Raw genomic sequence first — 21,123 nt, 5'->3', positions numbered from 1 at the left:
TTCACTCTTGACTATAAACAACTTGGTTATCGCAACTACCTTGTTGTTGCACAAACATGAGCAATACTCGATATATGTATATATATTCCGCTTGTATATAAGTTGTTAATTAAAGATAACTCATTGGCTGGCTTCCTTTTTACTAACGTTAGTATCACATGCTTGCGATATAGGTAAAATAGAATGCCGTCGCAGTTTCATCCAGCGGCTTCGTAAATAATTTGTAATTTGACGTGTTTATGGCTCGGAAAGCTCACGCGTAGTCATAGACAAGACAATGTATTGTGAGCATGTGACTGTTTTGTATGGTTTTCGGCATTGTTAGCCCATTTTTCTGCAAGAAAAAAGGGAGTGGGGATACTCCAGAGACATTAATCTTCTTTCAATTTGACTGAGATCTGTTCTCAACAAGATGAATGCTAGTTTACATTCTCCGATGGCGCTACGTGGCACGTAAGTCATCCATCCATCCATCGATCCAATCGTGTTTTCATTTGTTTTGGTGACATTAGCTGACTTCCATAAGCTGCAATTTGTGCCGTTGGATTTTTTTTGGTCGAGTATATCAGTACTTATTCCATTTTCCTATTTCTATTCTGTTGGAAATCATTTGAATAAGGTTGGTGACAAGAAAAAGCTCGAATGGACGTGGACCTCTTAAACTGAATTGATACCCTGCCCAGATTAAAGGCGAATAATGCTTTGCTCTATATTCGGTGGGACTGGAAGGGATCATCTACTATAAACAGCTCGCACCACGCCAAACACTCAACATGGTTGGTTGTTCAAGTCGTAACTCACAAATAATCCAGTCAGTGCTTTCGTACCATTTTGTTGCCACATCCCCGCTACCAATTTTTTAAAGATTATTTCTTCACAACTATATCCAGTCTGTGTGATTGAGAAACCTCGAAACTCATGGTGCCAGGTCAAGACTTTATGAACTTTCGCTCAAAACTTCTGACGCCTTGTATAGATGTTGTGTTTTTTCAATCTGACTATATATTGACATTTAAAGTTCTAATTTTAAATTATTTATTGAGGGCCTATGGAAAATATATATGTATATGCGAGGGTCGTATGAAAAGTCTGTGCACAAATAAAAACTACTTAATTGTTTGGGATAAACTCTTTTAATTTTTGAACAAAGTCTCTTCTTTGACCTATACACTTTGTCCAACGCTGTTTCCAAATATGATAATAGAACTTATCCAGGTCTGGAAAATAGCAATTCCTTTAGCAGTCACCTCCTCGTTTCAATAAAATATTTTCCCGGCAGCCATTTCTTCAATTGGAAAACAAATTGTAGTCTCAGGGAGCCAAGTCTGAAGAGTAGGGGAGATATGAATCGAGTTGGAATCCTCTTTCCATTATTTTTGCGACCACAACTGCTGTTTCGAGAAATTCCACTTAAGAAATCCATTCTCGTCCATTTTTTGAAAACCATTAACTTTTCTCAATTCAAACAAATGCCAAACACGAAGAAATAGATGAATCTGGCTGGAACTTGGTGTGTGTTCTTCCAAGAGATGCTACTAACTAAACATAACCTCGATAAGCGACAGTAGTGACATCACAAACACAACGAAAGAACTTGATAAAACCATTTTTGGAGCATTTGTGAATCGAATGAGTTTTTTACGATAGAATAGATTTTAAGGTCGTCAACACAAAGTAAAAACTTCGCATATGAAAAAAAATTGTATGCCATTGATTGTAAAGCACCCAAATTGCTACTTTGGAGGACTCCAGATGACACGATAAATGAATATGGCTGATAATGGTTAAAATTAAAGATATAAGCAACATTTTAAAATAAGATTTAAAAATATCTCCATGGAATAGTTTTGAATGATTTCAGGTACGATGTTTCCGATAATATTTCGGAACTTCATATAAAATGAGAACTGTAAATTTTGAGCTGGATAAATTGGTTCAGATATTTCTAATTTTCATAACCTATTAGAAATTTGTTCCATTGTGTAATTAGCTATGTATGTGTGAGAACAAAATTTCAACTTCATGTTAATTGGCTGGAACTGGTTCCCAACTTCTAACAGAAAACCATTTATTCATGTTGCTGGGCTTGAAACATCCAAGTTTTACGATACTTTGCTTCATTTTTTTTTCTTCTTTCTGGTGTAACAGATCGACTATTAGTTTAAATTCGCGTTTTGGATGCTAACATCAAGCATTGAAACGTCGAATTTATGGAAATTTTTTGAATGACGGTAATCGATTTGGCCGATAATTCTGCTCTAAAACATCATTGCTTGTATGGGAAAGATGCCTACAAAGATCGTTTTCGTTGACCAAGGGTACAAGCTGGCGGCAAATCTATATCTTAGATTTCCAATGCAAGCAGAATGGAAAGAGTAATGAAACTTGAGTGCTTTTTTTCGTAAAACGCTTTCCTTAAATTACCTACACGTGTTTTGTACACTGGAAATACGTTTTGGGCACGTGAAGCATTTGATATGCAGCAAACAGTTTATTTAATTTTTGTATAAACGTTGATAAATCCCATACAGCGTCGTAACAAGTGTCGTAAATATACTTATAAGTGTACACTTCAGCCGTTTAAAATAAATTGTTTATCTTATCTTAGAGTATGAAATAAACGTGTCGCGAACCTTCATAATAATAGAAATTCCCATGAGAAATGAAATCTCATAAAAATCTTATAAAAAACCATTTGCCGTTCAAAGTTGATTTAAAACTGTGGATACCTCCATTTGAGGGTAAGCATCAAGACGCACATCACAAATAGGAGAAGGGGCGCGGCCAAACAGCCAATAAAGGGTGTAAGCGCCAATGAATATGTATATAGATATGAATATATCACTATGTCTTTAGAATAATGCATAACCCCTTCGGTTTCTGCTCAAAAGACCTGTTCAAATGTCTGTGAAATTTAACTTGACTCCATTAAGAAAGTTCTGCAGAAATCGAAATAAGTTGCTGCGTTCCATACGTTACTATTGCGGCCGCGGAGACCGAGCGTATTTGTATGTTACTAACAATCAGTTGGTCCTGGATTCGATATTCTCTACAGACTTGACATATCCTTTGATAGAAAATCTTTTTTCTAATAGCTGTCGGCCCTCAGTGAGCTGTGGCATACTCTGACTGCCCTTCTCATCTCATAAAAACCATCTACCATTTAGAAACAACGTTGTATGTCGCAACCCCACAAATTCGGGAATATGTTGCGAATGGCAAAGAAATTTAGAAACTTTATTACGAGACCTTCTGTAGAACATTTCAGTTTTTTCCCACAAATACTGTCAATACTTTCCTTTAACTCACCAACTTTCCAGTGCTGAAATTCTTTTCATTATAGTTGGAATGGGCTCATGTGTATCTTGATCTTATTAACGCAAGATAAAACAGACAGGAGTCAGACGTTTCAAGAAGCGATTAATAAGGCGGTTTGGAGGCTGTACTAGTAAATAAATCTTTTGAACCACATTCTGAAAAGAGTCGGATAGCCGTGGCATTACTTACCTTTCTAAAATTCATGTCGTTTTCTCCTTATTGTCCCACTGAATTCAGCAAGAACACGGAGGTGGAAACCTATTCGTGGTACCTAGACATTGTCGGTTACTGTTTGAACTAATATGAGTATACATCTCTGAAGGCTTGGCTGCACTATCGGCTTGATTAGGCAAACTATCAGGGTCCAAGTTGAAGATGTCAGCCGGGAAAAGCCAGACTAATAAGGGTACATGAGTGGGTGAGATGGTCAGTAAACCTCCCGGTCTTAACCCAGGATAGCAGGTGTCCATCGGACTTGTTTGAAATCTGGGGTAACAGAGTATATTTTAGCGTTATTGATATCTGCCCTCCTCAGTGAGTAATTATGAGCTTGCTGAGCTACTGGGGGCTATGGCATAGCGGAGCAACATCAAAATCAATGATATATAGCTTTATCCCAAACCAATTGCATGGAATACAATACACTATTTTATATAGTTACGGAAGGACTGGTTAGGTTAGGTTGAACTGGTTGACTTCCAGCCACCCCTAGACCATTTCGGTCCATAGCGATACTTCTAATAGATGGAGTTATTAGTTATGCGTTTTGAAATCGTCTACCCGCATGATGCCTGTTTTGATTGCAAATTTAAGCAGATATTTCGAACTCATTACTGAGATGTCTTCCAGTCCATCAAACTGTGGTGCTTACAATTATTTTAAACGTGTTTTCAATAACGCAGGACATCCGCAAAGGAGATGCCGTGCAGTTTCTCATCAACCCTGCTCCCTACATTTCTTGCATTCCTCGCTGTCTGAGATTCCTATCTTATGAGCATATGCTGCTACTGGACTATGCCCCGTCATAAAGTGATAATACAAATAGAGTACGACGGTGTTCGTCTTGTTTACAGGTGACCTTAGCATTCCTGTAAGTGGTCAGACTCTCCCATTTTCTCCTGAGTTTTCTATTCATGTTTTCTTCTAGTTCGTTGTATGATGTTCATATTGATTTTGGTATTTCACAATAACAATATCTGAAGATAGAGATACCCCGTTTTTCAATATGCAAGCTGAAATTGTTTTAATGGCTACCTGACTACCTTTTTTTTTGTGTTTGTTTGGTGGGTGAGGTAGGGTTCAAAATGCCTTCGCACTTACAGGGACCGTCGTCACTGCGTCGAATGGTGGGGCCACTGAAATAATCTCTCTTCCTTTTCTGGGGAGACTTCTTTCTCGAAACTACTTTATGCATTACCTAGGGAGGGCGCAGACCGTCGTCCTGAAAATGGACCAATACTATTCACCTACGTCTTGGTCCACCATATTTGTAACTGGCATCATGCTATAGGCTCGTCTGCTAATGTCTCTATGCCATCATACCAGTGGTATATAGGGCATGCTCCCAGGTTCCTCTGACGTGGGCGTATACAGGTTATGCGTTATGGATAGTTTCTTTTGCGTCTGCAGCAAAACAGAAACATCGGAAGATCTTGCGACAATATTACGAGGGGTGCCTTTTATATTTCGGGATTAGAGAATAAAAACAAATTTTAATCATCGAAAATCACTTTATTGTTTTTCAAAATATTCTCCATGAAGATCTATACACTTTTGCATGCGTTTGAACCAATTGTCGAAGTACTTTTGCCACTCTGAATGAGGTACCTCCAAAACATGCATTCTGAATGTCGTAACCGCTTCTTCAGGTGTCGAAAAACGTTGACCTCTCAGTTTGTTTTTTACGTACGGGAATAAAAAGAAGTCATTCGGTGCCAAGTCAGAACTATACGGCGGATGACCCATTAATTCAATGTTTTGGGTGCTCAAAAATGCAGTTGTTTGAGCCGATGTGTGAGAGCTCGCATTGTCCCGGTGAAGAGTGATCCATCTTTGGCGATTGGTTTTCCTAATTTCTTGAAAGACAACTGGCAAATAAATGGTTGTGTACCACTCAGAATTTACTGTTCTGCGTTGTTCCGAAAAAATAGGCGACCATTTACTTGGCAGTGCTTCGTGCGCGAACAACTTTTGTTGGATTTGGCTCATCTTGAAACACCCATACAGTCGTCTACTGTTTACTTTCGGGCTCATACGCGTAAATCCATGATTCATCACCTGTCACGATGTCATAGACGTGTTTCAAAGCACCGCGATCGTATTTTTTGAGCATTTCCTTCGACCAATCGACAGGAGCCTTTTTTTGAGCGATTGGCAAATTGTGTGGGATCCAACGCGAATCAATTTTTTTGGCAGTCAAATGTTTATGCAATATTGAATGTATGCTGGTCCCACTAATGCCTAAGATTGTCTCAATCTCACGATAGGTCACATGACGATCTTGCAATATGAGTTCGCGCACAGCATCAATGGTTTTCGGAACAACAACTGATTTTGGACGACCTTCACGAAATTCGTCTACGTGAATTCACCATACCATCGATAAACACTGGTCGTTGATGGAGTTTCATCGCCAAAAAATGAATTAAGTTCATCCATGCAATGTTGCTGAGTTAATCCACGTCTAAAGTTGTAAAAAATAATCGCACGAAAATGTTCACGATTTAATTCCATTTTTGGACCGAGATGAATCCTTTAAGTTACTGTAAACAACACAAATAGCGCTGGTATTTCAAAACGTTCTGAGTCCGTAAAAGCCAAAAAATGTCAAACTTTGCGATACAGCTGTCAGTTGCCAGATTGCAACAAGAGGGTTGCCAAATCCCGAAATATAAAAGGCACCCCTCGTATACTGTCTTATGTCGTCGTGAGCACTTGGTTCGAGCGTCTATGTTCTGTAACCGTGTATTGCATGCTTATTACGTAATTGTTTAGTATGATATTATTAAATTAATACCTTAGCTTTGGCAGTCGGATCTCACAAAATGAAGTATCTTAAATCTCTGATCCAGTGCATTTGTAGTTGCCTAGGGCGAGTATTGCTCAATTTTATCGAACTGCTTTGTAACCAAGATCTCTCGTAAATAGCTTTGAAATGGAAGTGCTATACTTACCGTGTCATAGTCTTGTCCAGATATTTCTGTAGTCAAACTTTCAAAATACCTCAAAAGTTCCACATTTTCTGCAGCACCCCCACTTTGCTAGATGTTATCATCGTTGGAGAGTCTGGCCGGTGGAATAATATTGTACCAATTCTTGAAACTAACTGCATAAAAAGCTCCAACATATAAAAGGTTGAATTTCAATGTGTGCATTAGCTTCTTCATCTGACCTTCTTTCATGTCTGCTGAGTGAATCTTTTTCCATCTACAAATGAAATGTTTCGATGTTTTTTTTATGTTTGCTACCTTCGGTAATCGTAATCCTGTTAATACAAGTAAATATAATAAAATAATTCGCCGAGTACTCGGCATTGTGGAGGCGTATTAGTAATACTGTCTTTGAAAGAGACAGGTTGGTCGTGGATTCTCCCTCGTTTATATCACCACTGGATTTTAGGTTGCTTTGTAATGCCTCGTCTGCAATTATACTACAATATATGGAATGCGAGTGAATTTTTTCTAGATATCCGAAAGATTGGAGGTATTGCCTGAATTTTTTAAGCTTTTGTAGCGAAATATGCAAACCGCTACTTTGCCACTGCCGCTTTTGAGATAATTCCAAATTTTATTTTTTGGCATTTTGTCCGAAAATTAGCAGAGAACTGGGACCCATAAAACATCAACATCGAACAATTCGAAAACCCATGTGTGAATCCTCTTCAAAATCTTCCCGGCCTTCATGAAGGTTCTACAACTATTCAAAACTACAAGCAAGCGATAAACGATAATTGTGGTTTTTTGTTTTTATAAATCTCAAATTTAATTCTGGATTTCCCTGTCATTGGATTCCATGTGAAATACCACAACAGTTTGCAGCTTTATTACTATACTTAACATTATCCAAGTGAAGCAAAAAAAGAGCAATTTAATACAAGTGAAGGCTAAGGCTATACAGTAACTTTAAATCTGTTCTCCCCTATTACAGTCAACTCTCAGCACTTTCTAGAGGAAAGTAAATACTTGCATTGAGAAGGATTTATATGCAGACTTATTTTTAACAGGTATTTGTTGTTGTATTGCAGCGGAAATCAGCAAATCATCAGCAAACAGAGTTGGTATTTGTTGTTAGCTAGTTTTTTGATAGTAATAAAATTAAAAAAATTAATATATTTACAAACAATTACTTTTATTAACTACTAAGATCGTTCAAAATCACACTGATAGCACTACTGGCGGATATCGAGGTTATGTTTAGTTAGTATTATCTCTTGGAAGAACACATACCAAGAAACCGCCAGATAGATCTACATATTTCGTTGTGTTTGGCATGCGTTTGAATCGAGGAAGTCAAGTGAATTTCCTTTTCTATCACAACAACAAAGCAGCTCATGCTTCAGCAGTTTGGTCGTAAATTTAATGGAAATAGGGTTCCAACACGTTTCACGTCTCACGTATTCTCCAGACTTGGCTCCCTTGGACTACTATTTGTTCCCCAATTTGAAGAAATGGCTGGCGGTGATGTAAGCACAAATTTTACTAATACGTAGTCAATAAGTGAGTTAAAAATTATATGTGCAAGTATATTTTAAAAGATTTTCAGCAGTATTTAATTGTTATATATATAGTCGGATAATGAGGGAACTATATTCATGTTGAAGCGCCATCACTCGGCTATTTACTGATTTTAATTCATTCGCCATTCTTTCGAAGTGTAGCTCACATTTTTTTTTAAGATCTGACTATATTGTTGTTGTTGTTGAACCATATACATTCCCATACATGTACGGCGAATGCTGCTTGAGTGACAGTCCCTGGGCGGATATAAATCCGGGGCGTTCCGGTAACGTAGAACCGACTTCGTGGGAACGAGCTCTGACTATGTCAACTTTTATGACTACAAAACTCCACTTACGAGAAGAATCGGAAGGCGATTTGGCATATCTGAAAAGCTGCTTCAATGAGACAAAGGAAAAGGATTCAATAGGATAAGGGCAGAACACCATATGTGTAGCCCGGCATATTGGCACCAAAGCCCCATGGTTCGAAAGCGATGCAGTCTATTCTATTCGGATCGGAGGAGTGAGATGTGTTACGTCAGCTAAATCCGAGTAGGATCATGGGGAACGATTAAATCTCATCAAATTTAAGTGAGCATTGAACCAAAACGGCAAAAATGGGCGACCAGATAGACGTCATTGCTTTTAAATAATGGCATTGCTTGGCCACATGTCACGTGAATCATAGAGTCCTATTTGTAAAATAGCGGATCGTAAGTCCTACCACACCCACTCTATAGCCTAGCCATTGCCTCTTCGGACTATCACTTACTTCCACTTATGTATGCAGAATGTTTTGCTCTGAATACGCTTACCTTTGCTACATTTGAAGGTAACAAAAATTGGGTCGATGCAATCTCGGGCTCGAAATAATTAACTTCTCGTTGAAAGAGTGGAAAGAGTTGTGGTCTCCGAAGAAAAATATTTGAATAATTTATATTGTAGCAATTAAATAAATCTTGAATGCAGGAAAAATTTCGTATGGATATAAATTCAGGTGGGGAAATAAGCTATGAAAGCAGGGGCAAAGGAATAGTATTAAAAAAAATAGTTGGCGAATATACTTCTGTTAGGTACAATATTTAGTCGAGCTCCTCCTCCTATTTGTGACGTGCATTTTGATGCTGTTCCACAAATGGACGGGCCCTCTCCAAACAACAAATGATTTTTATGATGAGCTTTCTCATGGCAGAAATACACTAGAAAAAACTTTTTATATCATTGATATTAGTACTAGTAAAACTAAAAATAAATTCAATACTTCGTATGATTTACGTGCGCGATTTTGAACCTCAACCGTGGTCATGACAGTCACAGTGTGGAAGCGGGCTTACACCTTATTTTTACCATAAACCAAAAACGAATTCCAATTGTATTGAGAAATAAGTAAAAACTTAATAAGGGCCAATTTTTATTAGCATTAATAAAAAAATACCTATTGAAATATGGTCTGCGCGCCTAACAGAGTTACTTTAATAATCCACTTGAAGATAAAGAAAAATCACTGCCCATTTCAAATTGATAATCAACTGAATCGTCGTAGAACTCTACTATCAGAAGCAGTAAAAGAAGAACTACGCATATACTTTTCGAGCCTTAACTGATTTAAGGCCTATCATTTAAATAAAATCCATATATTTATGGCCGAATCGTATGAAAACAAAAGGTTTCAAGAAGTTAGCGCATCATATCAGTAAAATATACAAATGCCCACGGGGTGAGGGAAACGCGTGTGCCATTGCTTATCAACTTGGTATTTAAAGCCCATCCACATAGGCCAGAATAGCCAAAGCTAAACTGGTTAGTATGAAGTTAACAACGAGCTTATTGTTGCTGGTCGCAGGCCTTAGCTGCCTCTTCGAAGGATGTGCAGCAGGTGTGAGCGTTATTCCACAGAATGCGATCGATGACCTTAAGTATCGCGATCAATCAGCCGAGCCAATTGCGCCCGTTAACGTGGATGAAGAAATTGTTCCGATTTTCGAGCGCAGCATAAACGTCGAACCAATCAATGGTGGTCAGGAGGACTACGTCGAACCAGCACCCATTGCTGAAGTAGAGGCTGCGAGTGTGGAATCTAAGTCTGAGGTTGAAGATGAGTCTGTTAAGCCAGAAAGTGATGCGAATGAAATACTTGTAGGACGTGCTAGTGGTGAGAATACGCATATTTCAAACGTTTTAAACTATTAACGAAATTCATTCATTTCCTTTCACCATTTAGAGTGCAAAGTGGCTATACGTGGTGGTCTATCCAGCCCTCAACCTGTTTATATTAAGAAGGGCTCTACCGAATTCTATCCTTATGATGATTCTGGTGTTATGGTTGTCGATTCAGGCAGTAGTTTGGAGATGTGGTGCCCTGGAAAATTCTCGTCGATTTCGCAGACGCTTGTCACCGCCACATGTGTTAGTGGCACCAACTTCAAGATTGATGGTACCACTTACGCTTTCAAGGAACTGGCTTGCAAAGCCTGGCCAACTTTCACTGCCGAAAAGACTGGCGCATCCTGCAACGGTGGCATTATGGTGCGTGTCGGCTATAAAGTCTCCTCAAGCCGTTTCATCGAACAATATACAGTTTGCTTTGATGAAGTCGAAGAAGTCACTCGTTATGTACACCACGATCTCAATCCCGGCAGCAACTACTACGAAACTGGTGTAGCTCGTATCACCTTCACGACTGGAGGCTTCTTTGATGGCAAGGCTGTTAACACTCTATATACACAGGTCACTCAACAGGAAACCATCAGCGCAGCATTGGGCATGGATAGTAGCAAGTATTTTGACTATTCTACGAGTCTCTACTTAGCACGTGGTCACTTGGCCGCCAAAGCTGACTTTGATTATGCCGCACAACAGCGCGCTTCTTTCCTATTTATCAATGCTGCTCCCCAATGGCAAACCTTCAATGCTGGCAATTGGGCTAGTGTTGAAGATAGTCTACGCTCCAAGGTTACCAAGTCTAAATGGACCGTGGATTGCTATACCGGTGTTTATGGTGTAACGACACTGCCTAATAGTGAAGGTGTGCAGACACCACTGTACTTGGCTTATGACAACAACAATAACGGATTAATTCCTGTACCCAAACTGTATTTCCGTGTTGTGATTGAGCGCTCTACCAACAAGGGTATTGTGTTTATTGGTGTAAATAACCCATATTTGACATTGGATGAGATTAAGAAGGACTATATCATTTGCACGGATGTTGCCGATCAAGTCGATTACATCACCTGGAAGCGCACCGATATCACTGCCGGCTATTCATACGCTTGCACAGTTAGTGACTTCATGAGTAAAGTGAGTCACTTGCCATCTTTATCCGCATCAGGCGGTTTGCTATTGTAAAAGTGACAAAGTTATTAGTATTTGAAGGATTTTAATAAATTTTTAATACATTTTGATTAAACTAGAGTTTCAGAAATTTTTTTGCAGAAACCATTATTGGTGCCACATGCCAAGAGATATCTAAGGCATAATAGGTTGAAGAGAGCCCGCAGGGAAGCGGTAGGTTTGGTTTAATGAATTCTTTTCAAACTGAGCATTCATCCCCTTTATCGTTGACAAGTTTGGATAATTCTAATAACATATATTTCAAGAGAAGAGTGAGGACGAAATGTTGTAGGACAGGGCTAGTTTATCTACGCATACACAAATGGCTCAAAACTCGTGGCTAGGGTGAGCGAAGATGTATACCCGTTCATCTTGGGATCTCTTGCAGCTTTCGCCTTCCCGTAAACTGTTGGGGTTTTCAGATTGTACTGAAGGCAAATCCTTCATAAAAGAGCTACAATGAAAAGCCGCCCATCTCTTAATGAATGGCTGAGTAATTTCATGAAATAGGTTCCTGGTCATTGCAACATCGAGGGGAATTGTAGGGTCGATAAACTAACGATATTCCGCACCAAATTTCCTACAATTGTGGTCGATTCTATATGACGAATGCAGGGAAATTCTACAGAGCGAAAATAAACATTGTCTTACCACACTGATTTCTCTTATGGCAGATCGCCAACTAATAGGCGGATATGATCAGGACTAGGCGCGCAGAAAAAAAACCATCTAGATCTATTGATGTAGTTGGGGAGAGACGCGGGATTTAGGCTGGAGAACTATCCCAGGCTATTCCTGAAAGGTAAGAAAGTGTTCAAGAGTCGCTTTCTTGCTGGATTCTCACAGCTTCTGCGATGGGGATTGTACGGAAGTCCAAACTTTTTCGCGTGAATTGCGATCACCCAGTGACTGGTGACCACCACTATGAGTTTGGAAATTTAGTGGCGTGGGATCCCCAGCATTTTAAGTGCTCTGATTCTGTCGTATTGAGGCAAAAGTGTTTTTGAGATAGCACACGATAAGATATAACTCCATCTGTTTCGCGCTTTTTTACGGAAGCAATTTTGCAGTTTCCATTTAACAACGGTCAACGTTACACCGATATCTGAGATGGGGACAACCAAAACCAGTTTTGTCGACCCCTTCCTGTCAAGCTCATCTGCAATTTTATTTCCTTCTACGTGCCTATGCCCTGAAACCTAGATGAGAAATATGTTTCCTACACATTCGCGTGGCTTAATCTCCTCCTTACAGGAATTGACCATATAGCAGTTTGACTATCGGACAATATATTTATGTATCCTTCCCAACAACGATACCTAAGCATTTTGCATGCTTGCAGGATCGCGAAAACCTCTCCTTGAAAAAGACTACTAGTTTTCGGAAGTTTAAAGGAGATTGAAGAATTGGCTGACCTTGAGAAAACCCCCGCTCCAACTCCAGATTCCATGTTGGATACATCGGTGAAAACAGAAGAACCTGTGTCCGTAAATACTCTCCCCTCCTTCCATTGGTAAACTATGCTACAAAAAATTCTTCGTTAAATTTTACTGCAGAAAACTGAAGACAGACATTTTTGCTGAAGTCGTTGTGTTTGGTATGTATTTAATATTTTCGATAAAATAACTGCGCTTTCGGTCAAAATATTAAAACTTTAACCTTCCATAAAAAAAAATCCGGCACTTGGACTAGTACTTGTCAAACAAAGCCTATTATTCTCATAATTATTGGATTAGTTAGTGAGATTTACGTAAAATTGGTGGACTGTATTATTAATATTAATACTCGGGGTTTCATTTCGAGCATTGAAAGAAGTTACCTTCAGCCCAAATAATTTTATCAGTTGGCGAAAAAACTTTGGGCAAAGTTCATGCACAACACAAAAACTGGAGAAATTTTGTCAAAAGTAATCTAGGTCGTTCGTTCGAATCTCGGTGAAAGCAAAATTAATAAAAACATTTTTGTAATAGCGGTCGCAATGGCAAATCTTAGGCAATGGCAAATCTCCGAGTGTATTTCTGCCATGGAAAAGCTCCTCATAAAAATATTTGCCGTTCGGAGTCGGCTTGAAACTGTAGGTCCCTCCATTTGTGGAACAACATCAAGACGCACACCAAAAATAGGAGGAGGAGCTTGGCCAAACACCTAACAGAAGTGTACGCGCCAATTATTTATTTTTTTTATTTTAATCTATTCATATATGTATGTATGTAGGTATGTATGTGTGTCAACAGCAATAAAAAATACCTATTCAGCAAATGAATACAATCAAGTACTCGGCATATTTTAAAAGGTAAATTATGCAAACAACCACTTCATTTGCCTCAACGCTGAAGTGCTTTTTTCCGACTGGGTTTAACCAGTTAATATTATAAAAAGTTAAGCATTTAAACGCGCATTAGAATACATTTTATCAATAATATATTTTATGTATTTTATTTCAATTAACTACTCACCGTCCATACATTTTATTGCCATTTTATTATTATATTTTGATTAATAATTTCTTTGCTTATTTACATAGCCCTTTGTTTTTGCTCGATTCTTATGTAGTTTACATATTTAATATTTTTTATTTACTTACACAAGCATATTTACTATTATTATAGTTTTTATAATAGTTTTTAATTTTTATATATTACATTTTACACATTTTGAGATATTCTGTTGTAAAAATAAAGTTTCACTTATATTCTTTTATGCTAAAGCTAAGTATGTATGAGTATGTTTCACACGATCATTTTTTATTGCACAAAAATATTAAATCTACTTATTATAGCGAAGTAATTTTAGGAGTTGTACTAGCTGCATACATCCTTACGCTTATATACTCGTATATGTATAAATATGTCAATGCAACAAATATTTGACAAAGTGAGGACTTGACAGTTTATATTTCATATGTACAGCACAATTTTAATCATTTTAAATACTTAGCTAAGCATTTCCTCCGCTGAATTACGTTCATTCAATTTAGCGCACATACTAAAAATTATTGGCTTCATGGATTCTTTATTTAAAGCTACTTCTTGTCAAACCTCGCATAGCGGAAAAAGTAGAATTTTATATGGGTGAGTTTTATAGCAAGGAAATCAAGCATCAAGCGTTCATAATAATACCATTTTTTATGCTACAAAAGCGGCCATGTAACTTAAAGTTTTAAAGTTTGTACAAAACTAAAAAAATTCAAAATATTTTCATCAAAATGTCCAACTCCTAAAGATTCTAAGTAAATCTAAAGAATCTAAGTGTTATTTTCAAATATTTTGGGTGTGCAGTTTGTTAGTTCATTAAATTTTAGTATAATATTGGCGTCGAGGTTTTATCCCGGAAGCGTGGTTTGTAGGGTTGGTAACTCCTATTCACAAAAAGGGAGACAAATTGAACTGTGCAAATTAGCGTGGAATCGCACTACTAAACACCACATATAATATAAAATGTTCTCTCGAATCCTCGATTCATCGATTTCAAGCAAGCTTTTGACAGCGTTCTTCGAGACAAAGTCCCAGAAGCGCTTGCCGACTTGGGTGTCAGCGGAAAACTCATTGAGTTGGTAACGGCAACTCCGTCTAACACAACTGGAAAAGTAGTTGTACAACAAACAAAGCCCTTTGAAATTTTTTGTGGCATAAAATAAGGCGACTCTCCCTTCCCACATCTGTCTTTAATCTTCTTGTTCACTGTGCGATAAGAAATGAAGTCAAGTGTGGAAACCTTCTTAGTCCCTCACAAATAACAGTCGCGTATTGGGACGATATCGCAATAGTGGCAGGAGAACAAAAGACAAAACTAAATATCTGAAGATCTCGTGCAGCGAAGAGAGCCAAAATCCTGAAGACATCGACAACGGGACATTTACCTTTGAAGGAGTTCAAAACTTCAAATATTTGGGTGTGTTAATAAAAAATGGCAACAGTAGTCACGACGCAATACAAGACAGAATATGCATAGCAAACAAAGCTTATTACGCCCACACAAAATTGCTGAAGTCGAAACTGCTGACACACGAATGTTAACTTTGCCTTTACCAGTCAATAATACTGCCGGTGCTGTGGTACGGCTGCGAGTGCTGGACAATGGCAAGGAAAGGCGACAGAAGCTTAAGAGTGTTCGAGCGAAAAGTGCTCTGAAGTGTGTTCAACTCCTTACGCTGCAATGATAGAACGTACCGAATACACTACAATGATGAGTTGCTGAATTTATGCCAGGAAGAAGTTATCGTTAGACACATTAAATCACAAAGGATTCGATAGTCAGAACACACGGTACGCATGGAAGACAGCCGCCCTCAAAAATTCTTTTTAACAACGAACTCCCTAACGACCCGGACCTGAAGATGTCCATGCTTAAGGTGGATTGATCAAGTCGCAGCCGATTTGAAAAACTTACGAGTTAGAAACTTGTGGGCTGTTGCTATGAACCGTGCAGATTGGAAGAGGATTGTGGATGAACCTAAAGCTCACTCTGAGCTATAAACGCTACATTATAATGATTATATAAGGTTGTAGTGGCTCAAAAATCGGGTTGAAGATTTCCAAACAATTTTTTTATCAAAACTTCAGAAGTTTTTAATCAGTATCTCTAGAAGAATTTTGGGTAGTTCATTAAATTTTAGTATTCAAGATGGAAGTGGCTCAAAAATCGGATTGTTTGTTCAAAATTTGTTTGTTACTGGCGGTCTCGAGCATTTTCTCCATTTAAACAAAAGCCGAGCACAACCACAAAAAAAAATCAAGAAATAGCGCAAAATTTTGAGCCACTCCAAGCCAGCACAACATTAATCCAGGGTTAGAATTCTGTATACGAAGAGTTTTTTTGATAGGTTAGGTTAGGTTAGCCTGGTTGGCAATAAGCCACGCATAGACCTTTTGGTCCCTAGCGATACCAGATAGAGACCGACCTCTATGAATACCTAAAGTAGACATCATGTAGGATGTCAGCGCTTTTGGCGAATCTAATTAGGGCTGGGAGCTCCGCTTTTGAGACGTCTTCCAGACCCTCAAACAGTGGGGCTCCCAGGCATCTTAGTCGCGTTTTTCATAATGCCGGACAAACGCACAGAAGGTGTTCTAAAGTCTCCTCAACATCCTCTCTGCATTTTCTGCATTTGTCCGTGTTAATATAGTAATCCCTATCTTGTACGCATGTGCAGCCAATAGATTGTAACCTGTTAGCATACCTATGATAGTTCTGCATTCCTTTCGCGAGAGCGTAAGTCCGAATTGAGTAAGTTTTTTGTCGTTAGTTCTACACATGACTTTTGCTGTTTTGCATGTGGTCAGGTTAGTCCACCTAGCTTCCACTTGCCTTTTCATGTGGTCGTCCATTTCATTGTATATGCCGTATGCTTCTAATGCCAGCCGACATTGAGTTAACAATATACGTCGTATATTCAAAAAATAAAGTGAAGTTTTCAAATTTCGCGGGCTACGTACATCTGACTTTCGATTGGTGGTTGGAGGCCTTCCAAAATTCGGGTCGTTTTTTTTTCTGTTATTCAGTGAAGCAAACAATAATCCTAATACGAAGGAAGGCTATGACCAAATTGCTTTGTCTATGAAAGTGAGAGGTACTCCAATCGAAAAAGAAGACTTCCCGCTGAACAGCTGGAGGTTGCTTGCGTTTGACGAATTTTTATTTTTTTATTTGTAACAAGATCAGTCTCGTTATTTTAAGGGCCAGTCTAGGGCCGAAAAAAAGTTATTTTGGGATTTTTTTGGAAAAATTATAAAATAAATTTAGGGCGATCAAATTCAAATTAATTTTGAGATTGATTCTCATGCAGCTCCTCCTAAATTTTAAAGTTTGAGTAGCCACAGAATATGCTTTTCTTCGAGGGTTGTCATCTTGTCATGATGGGGGGGCGGGGGCTTAGTAAGTGCAATGATCGGTAAGGTCGAGAGTGAGCACCGAAGCTAAGAGTAATCCACATACCACAATTCTGTCGGGAGGCAGAATGTAGCGTCTATCCACAGGTTAGTGGCGACTACAGCAGACGTCTGTTTTGTATCAAGCGGCTCGCTCTATAAACGTGAATCAATGGCCAAATAGTAGCTACATATATGTTAGTTGCAGCCCTACAATTGGACTAAAAATCCTGGGCTAACCCCATATTTTTGGAATAAACTGATTACTGAGACCATAACAGGCCTTACGCTTCAACCGAAGGCATATATATATATATATTTATATAATAATATATCTAATATGCTTAACGAAAGCTGGATAAGTACGTAGAGTTTCTAGATATTTTGAATTTAGACCCCGTTCACTTCTAAAGTAAAAAGTAAACAAATTCCCAAAAATCGTCAGGAAATGGTTGCTAATAACTACTAATGTGCAGACTATAATACATAAATAATTTTGTAATATATATGAAAACATATGGCATTTCCCGCATGTCGAACGTGACACTTTCAACCTAAAAAGAAAACTGTCATCCTAAACGTTTTTTAGTTTTGACAATAGGCTCAACTTATAGCTCTTAAGTAGTCCCATAATTGGTGCTAAAGTCCATTTGGATTTAAGATAATTACAATTTTTTTTCAAATTAATCACTAGAAAACTAAGGCATTCACACGGGACTGAAATAGAAGTCGTTTTCTCTGCCAACAATTCAAACGCCCATATCAGCGAACATGAGGCAAGATGTCAATGGAATTAATTTTAAAAAGTTGTGCATTAATATGGTTTAAAAATAAAGTAAATAAAAGTATAATAATCAAAAACAACTTTAAATAAATAAAGGATCACGAATATTATTATTGTGTTGTTTATGCAGACAGCTTATATTTAAACTTGAGGTAATTTGTACTTTTTCTGCATGTCTTCTGATCTACAGCCTTTCCCGAGGTTTGCACGTATTTCGCATTTCTGCAAGCTTCCCAGATTTTGTCTCTTACATATGCCCTTGTACCGTCTTTTCTTTTGAACCCTTTCAATATTTCCTATAGAGTTAAGATTTTATCTATCATTTGACGTTCCATGTACGGCGGCTGCATGGGTTATAAGTAAAACATTCAATTCGATTGCTTAACTGCAAAAATATGATAAAATAATGTGATTTTATTAATTTGTAATATTTTATCTGCGGTGGATCTTCTGGTGAAAATGCCCGCATGTTAAAATATCAAGTGAATTTCTTGAAAAGTGTTTATGTTCTGTACTCAGCCAACTAAAAATTGAGTTTTGAGATAAATGCATTTACAATTTTAAATGGTATGTATCAGCGCAACGAGCAGTTTTAAACAAATTTCGTCGATCGAGTACTTAGAATAAGAATATTTTAGAAAATCATTCTTAAAATCTGAAATAGCCCGAATTAAAAGGATACTATGCATAAACTAGGGTGGCTTGATCTCTCAGAAGCCACAAGCATTGCCACTGCATTTTATTGGTAAACAGCTGAATTTTAGGTGTATCTTCAAAATAATCCAGCCCGCACACAATCTTGTGCTAAGTAAAAATATTTTGTTTGAAGTCATAAAATATACCAAGTTGTGTGACTCGCTTAGAGAAACGGAACCGTATTTCTTTTTTTGTTTGACGTAGTTTGAGGCGCTTTAGTGCATAAAGATAAGGCTCACGTATTTACATATGATGCCATACGTATATACAAGCACAAATATAAATCATTTTCTTAGTAAGTAATTACATGAACTAAATATAATTACATTTACGTGATGTTAACGCCTATTTGCTTATCTGCTATTGTCTTGCTACACCCTTTATGTTTCTCTTCTTCTTCTTAATCGCCTATGTAATATTTAGATAATTATTCTACTCGTAGTTTATTCCACAAACTCTAAATATTGCAGTACACAAATCTTACAAGCTAAAGCTTTTTTATATTTTTTATCAAACCACATACATATTTACATACTAAAATAGTGGCTACAAATTAAGCTTTCTGTCAACAACACAGAAAGGGTAGTATGAAAGAGACCGTGAGAGCGTACGCACGTATACGGAAGATATAGAAGAACCGCATCACTTCATATTCATTTTCATTAAGGGGGGAGCCTGGTTTATGAGGTCTAAAAATTGCATCTCTTTGCGATTTTTTTTTTTAAGCAAAAAATTAATTTAGCACTGCAAAGTTTTTTCTATCTTTTAATGAACATTTAAAAAGTATAAACAATTTTTTACTTGTGTAAAATAAGTTGAAAAAAATGTTTAACATAGAAATTAGAAGAGCGCTGCAACGCTGGAGTTTCCAACTGGCGTACAAGATACAGCTCGTAATTATTATCTAAAGCAAAAAGTTCAAATGGATTTCTAATTATCATGATTTTTTATTCTAGATGAACTAAGAAAACTGAGAGAAATTCCAAAATTTCAACTTTTTGGAGGTTTTAAAGAAAAAAATGCCTTTCTATAAAAAAAACTTCACTTCAACTTGGTATAAATTTTTTTTTTATCTATTTTGTTAGTTCAAATAGAAGAGAGTTTAATACTGAAGGGAAAAAGCTATGATTCATTTCAAAAGGTTCATTTTTTTTTTAATTCATGTACGCCAATTCAAAGAAATCATAAAAATGAAAAGTCGAGAAAAAAAGATAAAGTGTGTACTATAGCTGTCCGGTCACAGCGTAACTACCTAACGCTCGCCTATCTTTGGCTTTGTATCTACGGAAATATTGAGAATTAGGATCTGTAACTTTGTGTGAATATTCTGAAATATATTAGGAATCGCTTAAAACGAAAAAAAAAATGATTTATTTGACCTTATAAACCAGGCTCCCCCCTTAAATTCACTAAAATACATTGTAACAATATTCATATTTATTTTCATTAAATACTTTTATTAAATATAACCACTTGGTGTTCTGGCTTTTACATTTCGGTAACGCTTTTTAACTTGCCGGCCCCAAGGAGGACACTTGTGGAAGTACTAGTAATTATTTAATATTTTGGTTCTATGAAGCTCAAAAGTGTGTCTGTAGATTACAAAAGCATAAATGTGTATGAAATATTTTAAAAGGGTTTTTTTAGTATAATTCGCGTTTTTGAGCTAAGTAATAGCCGAAAATAATTTGTTTATTTGTAGCGAGCTTTTACATAAAATTCATGAATATATTGCAAACTATAAAATAAAATTATGAATAATGCTTTGCAAAGTTTCATGCTGTCACCATTTGAAAAGGGGTATTTTACACAATAAAATAAAATAATTAAAAATAAGCACAATGGGAAGAATATTAAGGTAGCACTTATCGTTGTACCGCTACTTTGCTATCAGCGAATTTAACAGTATCAGCAGATTTTCGTAACGTCACACTGGTGCAATTGGCGATCAGTGTGACCAGATTATCATTTTCGTAATTTGATTTATAATTTTTTTGTTCTCTATTCTTCCTCACATTTTTCTAGCCTCTTTTAATTAAAATGAGATGTTTATAATCACATAAAGCATACATTTTTAAGAATTAGTTCATTAATTCACTCAGTTCTATTTAGGTTTACTCTTTTATGTTGTGTATTATTTATGTTTGACATTTCATTGCTTTAATGATATTCTTTCCAAGTTTGTTCTTCCTCTTCTCCTGCGGGCAGTCAAATATGTCCCTCGCACCAGCAGTGTTGCTTAGTTTTGTATTAAAAAGAACCAAAATGGCCATTCTTGCTCTGACTGCAATTTCTCTCTCAACAGTCACAACAAACACCAGCACCACAACGACAGCAGCAACTTCGACAACAACCACAACAGAAGCATCAGTATCCAACTCAATTTGCATAATGTCAACGACATTAAA

The 21,123-nt window shown here is 37.3% G+C and overlaps 1 protein-coding gene across 1 annotated transcript; it reads left to right on the top strand.

The window, feature by feature from the left end:
- The first annotated feature begins 9,833 nt into the window (after positions 1-9,833).
- On the top strand, positions 9,834-11,443 carry LOC128860884 (uncharacterized). The gene is made up of 2 exons (XM_054098671.1): positions 9,834-10,187; positions 10,257-11,443. The coding sequence occupies exons 1-2, from the start codon at positions 9,842-9,844 to the stop codon at positions 11,381-11,383; spliced, it is 1,473 nt and encodes a 490-aa protein (XP_053954646.1). The 5' UTR covers positions 9,834-9,841; the 3' UTR covers positions 11,384-11,443.
- The last annotated feature ends 9,680 nt before the right edge of the window (positions 11,444-21,123 follow it).

The sequence above is a fragment of the Anastrepha ludens genome, chromosome 4 (assembly GCF_028408465.1).
Source record: "Anastrepha ludens isolate Willacy chromosome 4, idAnaLude1.1, whole genome shotgun sequence".
NCBI lineage: Eukaryota > Metazoa > Arthropoda > Insecta > Diptera > Tephritidae > Anastrepha > Anastrepha ludens.
This window is presented reverse-complemented; position numbering and strand designations above follow the sequence as displayed.